This window comes from Gadus morhua, chromosome 1 (assembly GCF_902167405.1).
Source record: "Gadus morhua chromosome 1, gadMor3.0, whole genome shotgun sequence".
Classification (NCBI taxonomy): domain Eukaryota; kingdom Metazoa; phylum Chordata; class Actinopteri; order Gadiformes; family Gadidae; genus Gadus; species Gadus morhua.
Window position 1 is genome coordinate 9,795,891 of NC_044048.1, and position 10,727 is coordinate 9,806,617.

The following is a 10,727-nucleotide window of genomic DNA, read 5'->3' on the forward strand; positions in this document are numbered from 1 at the left end:
TATCCCATTACCTGCTCAATATCAACATGGCCGTTCATGGGTTTTTAATGAAGTCCGTGGACTAGAAGACGTACGAACAGCAGTGCACTACAACACCCGAGACGTCCATACATATCACAGGCGTTTACACCACCAATTCGGCATATGCACTCACAGTCCGAGCATCATATTTGTGTTTGTGTGTGTGTGTTTCTATATGCGAGTGTGTGCGTGTGCGTGTATGTGCTATTGAGACCAGATGGCTGAACTGGCTCTTCCTCACAGATTTGCGCTTTCAAAGCGTCATGAGAAGGAAGAAGGGCCCCTTCTCTGGACCGGCCGGCGGGGCCCATCCCTCACCCTGACCCCCTGCAGCCGGAGCGCGACCTCCGCTCCAACACGACCTCGACGCCGGGCGGCGGCCGGCCGGCCAGCGGATGTGATGCACATTTTTCCTTCTTCTGCAAAATGAGCGCAGCAGTATTTGAGCATGAGCGGCCAGCGAGCGGCCGGCAGGCGAGGAGCGCTGGATGGCGGTGCAGAGAGTGGTAGTTAAACACGTGCTTCGGAGAGGGTCAGTGGAATGTCTCTCGCTCAGTCGCATAATGGACAGTTAATCAAACCAGGAAGGGGGTTTGACACTTTCCTGCTAGGAAGTCCCTCTTGTTAACAGGAAAGTGTAGCTGGACACACACACACAGGTTAACACACACTAAATCCTGCTTAATGCAAGACCAATGCTACGCTATTGCTTCCATCGAGCAAGTCAACGCCCCCCTGCCTTATCTCCATACTCCGTTAAACCAGGGCTGCTCTCGACAGGCCCCACAATGGGAGCCGTCCATTAGAGCATTTCACCCACTTCCTAATTCCCTCCACAGGTGATCTATCTGATGGGGACTGAGCTGACGCCTTCACCACCCGAACAAGACACTGCTTTGTTTTCGGAGACGCGTGTTTGCTAGTTCTCTTATCTCTCTAAAGCCCCAAAGGGCGCAGCAACACAAACCCAGTGGAAGAAGAGGGAAGGAATAACCTTTGTGTTTTGTGTTCATGCCCTCAACACTTCATTATGTTCTTTCCTTCCCAAACAAAGCAACAAAGAAACAGGAAAGACACTCCAGTTTCCACTGCTAGCGGCAACTCAGCAGAGCTCAGTGCTGACGTCTGATACGCAGCGGCTGGTCTGGAAGGGGAGGGGGAGAGGAGGAGGAGGAGAAGAGGAGAGGCAGACCACAACAGAGGAGCAGAACTCGACAGAGGAGCAGAACTCAACAGAGGAGCAGAACTCAACAGTACATACACTGAACTGCTTCAGTGCTCAGTAATCATTCAAGCAGATAGAACTCTCAGCAATAGATAAATGAGGCTAGCTAATGCTAAATGACGCCAATTATTATTTACTCAACTACCAAGGAACAACATTACACTAGTACCCAGGCCTGGATGTTTGGACGGCCACACCCGCAAATGACCTACAAATGTCAGGATCCCTTTCCAGAGAACATATAAAATCATCTCTGCAAGTTTACAACGTTGCCTAGCGAGCACAGACTCCAACTCTTACCTTCAGCATCAAACTCGATGTCATGGCACTCTGATTGGCCGAGTCCCCAGGGGCAGTAGAAGACCGATCCTCCCTCTGTGATGTTTGGCTGGCTGGTGTTGGCCTTGGGAGCCCCGATCAACACGCTCACACTGGAAGAGAAAAGACAGAAAATGCTGTTCAAATAAAGCAACAACTGGCGGATCTCCCAAACTGCCATTTAATGAGGTACATTATGAATTACTTCACCCATCGTAACCTGAGGTTGTTGCAACATATAGCTTTTGTTTCTGGTGTTAATTATAAGGTTGCATAAACCACTCCTGGTAAAAACACTCACTAATAGTAAACTGCAGGCAGTATATGTGCACTTTATTGTTCACTTAATGACAAACGTTTACCAGGCTTCAGCTCTTGGTTGCATAACCTTGTGGAAACCACTTGGGCTGAAGCACATGTGTTTCTCCACACACACACACACACACACACACACACACACACACACACACACACACACACACACACACACACACACACACACACACACACACACACACACACACACACACACACAGGTACTGTCAGTGCACTAGAGTCACTGAGGCTTGCATTCACAGTCGCAGACAGAGACATCTGGCCCTCCCCGTGCGGCTAATTGAAAAGCAAAAACAAAGAAGGCAGGAGCGAAACCTCGAGTGGTGCGTTCAGAAAGCAGCGGTGGTTGTTTCTACAGCTGTGGTGCGAACACCACTACCACTACTACTACAAGACTATGGCTAAGTCCTTGGGGTTCTCGTTGTCAGAAGAATTTAACGACAGCAATGGGCTGAGGCAAGCCGTTCCCTGAGCCCCCAGGAGAAGGAAGTGAGTGGTGCTGAGTCGGCCCGGTACCCCAGGTCTTCAGAGAAGAAAGGGAACCGGCGGGAAGTACTTCAGAGGGAAAAGAACGAGGATGAGCGGTGATGACGGGCTGGATGGGGGGGATGAGTCAGAGGAGTGACCGGGTTCATGATGGTTAGGATGGTAACATTGTGTGAATTATTCTAATGTTTTCAGCAGACAGTCCGTCTGTACTGTGCAATTAGACATTACCTCATTGAGGACCACTTATCTTTGTGTCAACACAGACATGGCCGGAGGGCAGAAGAGGCAAGGGGAAGCTTCTCGGGTAGACAGAGCCTGGCGGGGGAGGGGGGGGGGGGGGGGGGGGGGGGGGGCAAGCAGGAAGAGCACTCCCTTTCCTGTTTCACAAATTCTAATAGCGCATGAAAGTTTAAATGTTGGCCAAACTTGGACTCCTCACCCCGACCCCGACTTAGCAGAGTTGGTCGGGGGAACACTGGCTTGAGTCCGCTTGCGGCCCGGTGAACATCAAACAACCGACATTCAACGAAACGTGTATAAAGGAGAGTCGAGGGGATCTGATAACAGGGGATGTACCGGGAACAATAATACGTTGTCCAGCAGAAATAAGAAGGAGAAAACATAGGCTAGTACAGACGTTCAACATTGCACATGTAGGAAGCCAAACAAGGATCCAAATGTAGGACAGAGGGTCATTCTGCGGGTTTCTTATTCACAAAGAGAACAATGAGAACGTACCCGGATATAGTAAAGCACAGTCCACCGCTCCTTTCACTACCAAGTGCAGTGAACATCCCCACAGGAGTCTGGGCAGATGTCCCAGCTGTGCTCTAATGTAAAGCCCAGAGAACCATCCCGTCACGGATTCTCACGATGAGGCCATGGGGGGGGGGGGGGGGTGAAGACTGAACTATCCACCGTAGCATGCTGCTGTTTAGACTCCTTCGGTGTTCTGAACATTTGTTGAGTGTTGGAAACGCTCATCACACTCATCGCTGTTTTTTCTCGGCGGAATCTTCCCATGACATCCAGGAATGTTAATGACAAGAAGCATCCAGTATTCCTGGAAAATGTTCAATCCTCATTTTGAGCTCCGAGATACCCATGGCCCCGTTAGAAGTAGCTAGACACACAGTGGTCCTTTATTTGATTTATACAGGCTCTGAAATGATTTATGTTTCCCTTATATAAGCGGAAACCGATACAGATAGAAAAATAGCTAGCGTGTTTGCAGAAACAATGTTTTAAATCGTAACGCAGTACAGGAAACAACACAACTTATAGAGTTGATGAAATCAGCCGGTTGCCAGCTGTGATGTGTTCTAATACCATTCTGAAGGCCAGACATCGCTTTCTCACACACACACACACACACACACACACACACACACACACACACACACACACACACACACACACACACACACACACACACACACACACACACACACACACACACACACACACACACACACACAATGAAGAAAAAAACATTTACCTGGCAGGAACCAGTGTTGCTCAACTGGAATATCCCTGTTTCTTTATATATCCTATCTGCTATGCATTTCAAAATACATTTGTTGCATTGGCAGACCTTATCAAACGTTTTGCTAGCTATAAGATTTGTTTATATATGTAAGGGGGGGGGGTCCTGTTTAAATATAGGTGTGAAATCTGGACAGATGGTTCAGTCGAGTTTTTTTTTCTGATATTCATTAAAAGTGGGATAAATGTGGTCGCCTTCCCCCCAGCACCGATTTGGCCTCCAATACAACATTGGGAGGTTTATCGTTACTTGGGCTAGTGGCAGGCAGCCTCAGTCCTCTGCAGTCTTTCCAAATAAACAGGACTTCCTCTTTCAAATTCTCCATTGTTTTCTACCGCACGTTCTTTTCCACTGTAGAGCCAACTCTAGTCACATTGAAACCAACTGCATTTCATCTGCCCATCAGTATGACTGTTAATTTAATTAGAATTGAACCCCATTAGACCAGAATGCTCCTGTCAAGCCAAAAAAAACGAACAGTCCAGCTTTGTGCTCCAGCCTGAACAGCCGTTCACACACAGACAGAACCTGTTAATCCTTGTTCATTAGTTGGTACGGATTCTTTTTTTAATGGAGGCAGGAGAAAGGAGTAGGAGAAATGTGCAGTGGTGCCAGATGTGCCATACATGGTCACGCCTACCAGCCCAATCAGCTGCAACACATCAGCCCCTAACGACGCCCTCGCCGTCATTTGCCAATTAAGCAATCCTTAAAACTCTCTCTAATAGACTCAGGGCTGCTAGTGGGCGATGTGTTAACACCAGCCCCCCCCCCCCTCCAGCGGGGTCTGGGGTCGTCTCTGCTGAACCACGCCATAATTGCTTCACTGCAACCACTTTTTTTATAAGGCTTTTTGCTAGACCGAGTGGGTGCAGCAGAGCACAGCAACGTGCTGATGGGACATTAAGCTTATAGCTGTGGTCCGGGGGGTTCACCATGGGGCTGCCGAACCAGGGGGACTGGGTCCCAGAGTCCTCAGCGTGGCCCCTGTCCTCCCAGAAGGATTTCGCCCCCTTTTTCCCCCCGTTTAATTGTCCCCCCCCCTCCAGCTGCAGGGCTTATGTCACTTGAACACTATTGTAATTACTTTAAGCTACAGAAAATGTGGAGCACACACACACACAACACAATAAAAAGAAAAATGTGTTTTCCGACCAGCTGTGGCTGTCGTCAACGTCTGCAGCGGTCGTTAAGTGTGACCGTACTGTAACGGGGTGAAATCACATAAGAAAGCAGAGGGAAACCAGGCCAAGCCAAGGCTTTTGCAGACTCCAGCCTCTTCCACTTCCTCCTCCACTTGTGACGCCTCAGCAGAAAGAGAAGGGTACTTCCTGCTCTCAAGGTCAGTGATGTGTCCGTCACCACCACCACTCAGGACACGAGTGGTTCCAAACCAGTGATGGGAAAGAACTTAGTTCAGATGATGTGGTGGCTTAAGTGCCACTCTTGACCTATGACCTCCCCCCCCCCCCCCCCCCAATCCATCTGTGCACACACAAACGCATTCAACAACCAGTCCCCTCTCTTATTCTTACTACTTGTGTATTTTGTGTGTCAGACACATATGCATGCACACGCACACACACACACACACACACAGAGAAATCCACACACACTAGCTAAACGCTGCCAAAGCCAAGTTCACACAAACTTCCTCTGAGAGATCATAGCAGGAAGTGGTGGACACTGGACAGACCCTTATTGTTACTCCTCTTCATTTCATCCCCGGCGTGTCCAAAGAAGGTTTCTCCGACTTTATTGACCCTGTGGGAACGAACAGAAGTGGCACAGGCTGCTGTACGGGCTGATTGATGACTCATCTCATTCAACACATGGTGCTGGGAATTGAAGTCATGCACACAGTAAGGGCCAAGGCCACAGCCGGGCCGGACGGGGTGCTGCACGTCCGGAGCATACTGTACAACACACACACACACACACACACACACACACACACACACACACACACACACACACACACACACACACACACACACACACACACACACACACTCAGACATGATGAGAGTAGCAGGGACTTGGGAGTGGCTTGCGCTGACTAAACATGGTTTGAATGATGATGTCTGAGCAGGCCTGATAGCGGCCAGAGAGGCCCTTTGGTATGTTATCCAAAGACATGTACATTTCCGGCACTTCTATGGAGTTACGCAGTTCCTTAAAACGGTTCCAAGGAATGAATGAACACAGATCAGATTGTTGTTGATAACCAGACGACAGAGTCACCACGAAAAAAACGCTTTCAGTGCCTAAAGGATATTGACATTGCAAATTACAAGTACTGGCCCAAAAGCCATTAGTAAAACAGTTAAGGAAAAGAACGGTTGTTTACCGTCAGGAGAAACAGTCACTAATTAGTGCCTGGGCCAGATTACATGTGTGCTATTTCTGGCCTTGTAAACATGGCCAGAAAGACACTGGTGGCTTTAGGGGCCTCATGCTAGGATGCGTATTTCTAGGTCACTCAAACACAATTGATCCAACCACATCCCAATCATTAACCCCACATTCAACCCTCCCCCCGCCCTTCTGCTGCCCCCCTGTACAGAAACACCACATGGACCCTGACCTGGACTCAGCCGCCCTCCATCGCCAATGTGTGAACTAAGTGCCGCTTTCAGCCAAACCGCTAAGCCAATGTCCGCCTGCCCACCGCAGAACTCGGGGGTTCAGGGTAACTGGAAACACCCCGCTGCTCCAACACCGAACCAGAGCGAGTCAAACGTGACCCAGGGCAGACTGTGTATTCCCCAAGCCAAGACCGCCTCCTAGGGCCCCCTGAGAGCCCAGACGCTCGGATCAGGATCCCCAAACTGACCCTGAAAACCAGGCATGGGGAGTTTAACGGCCATGGGTTCACACCTCCCTCCACAATGACCAGCACAGCAGGGGGGGGGGGGGGTCCCGCCGTTCACACCTCTTGACAGAGGGGCCGTTGTGTTTTCAATAGGTTTGTGTATGTATGTATGTGTTGCGGGCCGGGGGTTGGAGGGGGGGGGGGGGACCTACACAAGCAACTCTATCAACCCCAATCACAGCAGCTGTTGGAACACTTTGTCTCTGTCTGTACCCACCGAATGCGCACACACACACACACACACACAAGGCCACAGCGCAGACGTCAGAATTTCCATTTTGAGAATGATTGAAATTTCAGTCATTACAATGCCTCAGGTCACCAATGTGAAACGCATTTGCGTCACTTGCTAAATGAAGGGGGGCCTTCATTCGGTTAACAAAGATGTGAGTCTATGTGAGGGAGAGGTTAAAACAAAAACCAGGCCTGATGGCAGCCAGAGATTACGTCGTCCTCCAAAAGTTTGCGTCAGGGAGAGAGCGACCAATGGGCAGTGGTGGAAAAAACGAGCCGTGATGTCCGGAGGGCATTCCTGCCTCTATACAGCGCAGTCCAGCGAGGCCAGGGGCTCCATAAAGCCCTCGCCGCCCCCTTTCACCCACGTATGTTTCCACCGGAGCACACATAGGAGCATTATTTTAAACCTTCTATTGCCTCTCACCGTACTAAAGTTAGGACCAGCGTTTCTTATTAAAGGCAGCCTGCCTGGAGCTCATGCCTGTCCCAAATGGACCTTTCAAAACAGCTTCCCGTATGGCCGATAGTGCGCAGGTCATCATATGTTGCATATAATCAAGGAATGACGAGAACAACAATCATTTATCTTATTTATTATTGTTATTTTCTTTCTGAGGTAAAGAGATATTCAGAACAAAGTGTCATATTGTGTGTAACTGTTCCCTGAAAACTAGGATGAAGAATACAGTTGGCTCCCGTGTGACACTCAAACCAATTCGATCCGTTAACCAGCAGTAACATAATCATAATAATAATCAGTGTGATCATACATGGGAGTGGAACCCACAAACTGCAGACGCAGGACACAGTTCTACTCTGCTGGAGAGGGTCCCAATATTGGTTTAAGAGATAACCTTGTTTAAGAGGGTAAACTCCACCAGAGTGGCCCAGAGCACCGGGTGACCTCCACTGAGCTGCTCGTCATCATGGATCAACCAACCATGAGCTAATGCACATCACCAACACCCCTTTCACTCACACACACATAGACACACTCACACACACACACACTGAGTGGAGGAAAATCTATATTCATCTCCAACCCGCATCTCCAAGCTGCGGGAGGGGCCTCAACGTTATCACAAAGCCTTGACGGCAATCTCCCCCAAGAACCATTCTCACAACTCATCTGAAGATAAGAGAATGAAGCGGTTCCCTGTTTGAATGGGAAGGAGATCTGGTAAAGGAAGTCCTCCACCAGTGGGGAGCACAGTTAGGCGGTGGTTTGGTTACCGCTGAAACCAGAGCCCAAGTGCGTTTTTATTTACAGCGTCTGAACCTTGACCCCGTCTATCTCCGCGTGGACAGCTCCGTTCACCTCCCCCCCCCCCCCCCCCGTCCCCGCCTGGCACAAGGGAAAGTAAGCCTGAGTGAGTTACTGTTGTCCCGCTCTGATCATGTGGTGGGGGTCTGGCGTTGGACCGGCAACGGATCGAAATTAAGAAACAATCATTTAAAAAATATCCACGTTCATTGCGGTACTCTTTACTTTCTCCCCCAGCTGCCGAAGGCGGTGACATGCAGAGAGGTTCCCCGGCGGTCTTCCATGGTGGTCTGCTGCTCACCGGCGTCCACGCTTAATTCAATTAGACTCAGCCAGGGGGGTCGTGAAGGACAGACGCACAGATGCATCAATTCTCTGTTATGGTTCCGTGGAACACACAGAGAAATAGAGCCTGCGTGTGTGAGAGCGTGTGGGAGACATATGCTTCCAATGTGTCCGATCGCGCGGCCAAGACAACATTTACCGTTTCATGTTCAGAATTATAATCTTTTTGAATCACGCTTGCACACTCGAGGTCAGAGTCCAGGTCTTGAATCATCCTCCACCCTGACAAGATAGATGTCCGGGTTCATCCCCGGTCTGACCCCCAGGATTCCTTCTTCCCCATGGCTCCCCACACCCTCCCCGTAGCCTTGGGCAATGATGATGTGTTTGCCAACCACGAGAGCAGAGATAAGAAGAGGAAAAACATTTCACGTTGCCCGACGCCTAGGGTCTTAAAAGCTGCGAGCGAGCTGAAGACGAAAACAAAATCAAGATGAAGTGTCAAGATTGGGCCATGTGTCTCCGTCACAGAGGTCTCGCTAGAGATTTGGCCGTTAGTTTGGAGGCTAGGATCCACAAACCGAGGGGATTACAGGAGACGGTACAAAGGAGGGAGCTGCACATTCAAACAATCGCTTTCTCTCCAGGCCAAGTCTTGCGTGATTTCCTTTTCACCACAGTTCGGCAGACTTTAGATGAAGTCATCTACTCGCCGTGACGGCTTCACAGGCCCATACATCACGATAGCAGGGTGTGTGTGTGTGTGTGTGTGTGTGTGTGTGTGTGTGTGTGTGTGTGTGTGTGTGTGTGTGTGTGTGTGTGTGTGTGTGTGTGTGTGTGTGTGTGTGTGTGTGTGGATTAAAAGTGCTGTGCTGGATGACATCAGCATAGAAGGAAGTGAAAATGAAAAACGATGATGATAGAGGCATTAATAAGAAGCAGAGGTGAGGGGGAAATATGCCATCTTAAAAAGAAAAGAAGAAAAAAGGATAAATCTTTGCAGAAGACCCCAGACTACAGAGAGATGAATGGTGGCTCTTAGCGGGGGGGCGGGGCGGGCTCCATGTCAGAGCGTCTGCTGGCCGAGGAGGAAGAGGAGGAGGAACACATGGAAAGAGGAGCCCCGTCCTAGTCTGCACAAAGCCCCGTCTCAAAGCCCAGCCCAGCGCCCCAGCCCTTCTGGCTCAGACACTGCTACAGCCTACAGACACTGCTGCAGCCTACAGACACTGCTGCAGCCTACAGACACTGCTGCAGCCTACAGCCTACAGACACTGCTACAGCCTACAGACACTGCTGCAGCCTACAGCCTACAGACACTGCTACAGCCTACAGACACTGCTGCAGTCTACAGACACTGCTGCAGTCTACAGCCTACAGACACTGCTGCAGCCTACAGACACTGCTGCAGCCTACAGCCTACAGCCTACAGACACTGCTGCAGCCTACAGACACTGCTGCAGCCTACAGACACTGCTGCAGCCTACAGCCTACAGACACTGCTACAGCCTACAGACACTGCTGCAGTCTACAGACACTGCTACAGCCTACAGACACTGCTGCAGCCTACAGACACTGCTACAGCCTACAGACACTGCAGCCTACGGACACTGCTGCAGTCTACAGCCTACAGACGCTGCTGCAGCCTACAGACGCTGCTACAGCCTACAGACACTGCAGTCTACGGACACTGCTGCAGTCTACAGCCTACAGACGCTGCTGCAGCCTACAGACACCGCTGCAGTCTACAGTCTACAGACACTGGTGCAGTCGACAGCCTACAGACACTGCTACAGCCTACAGCCTAGACACTGGTACAGGAAGTCTATTTTCACCTCCATACACTCACTTCCGTTGCACATAGGTGCTTCTGATGCAGCCGTGTAAATAAAAGAACAAGGGGGCTTCTTTATACAGCCTGCTTTTATATGTGTCTCACATCAGTGCCAGACCATTCTCTATTGCAGTCCTATCCAGTATCCACACAAACCATTGAGTAGGAAAAGGCGTTCTCTGAGATAAAATAGACTTTAAAAGTGTCATGCTAACGAGTGATCTGAACAGCCAAGCCCTATAGGGGGTCTGACGGCTTCAGTGTGTGCTAGAATGCGTTCTTGATGGCAGACAGAGT

The 10,727-nt window shown here is 50.0% G+C and overlaps 1 protein-coding gene across 1 annotated transcript in view; it reads right to left on the minus strand.

The window, feature by feature from the left end:
- Positions 1-10,727, minus strand: part of itga5 (integrin, alpha 5 (fibronectin receptor, alpha polypeptide)) — a 38,608-nt gene that overhangs the window by 26,795 nt on the left and 1,086 nt on the right. Inside the window, exon 2 of the mRNA XM_030353870.1 lies at positions 1,547-1,677. Within this exon, the coding sequence (XP_030209730.1) occupies positions 1,547-1,677 (131 nt within the window). The remainder of the gene's footprint in view (positions 1-1,546; positions 1,678-10,727) is intronic.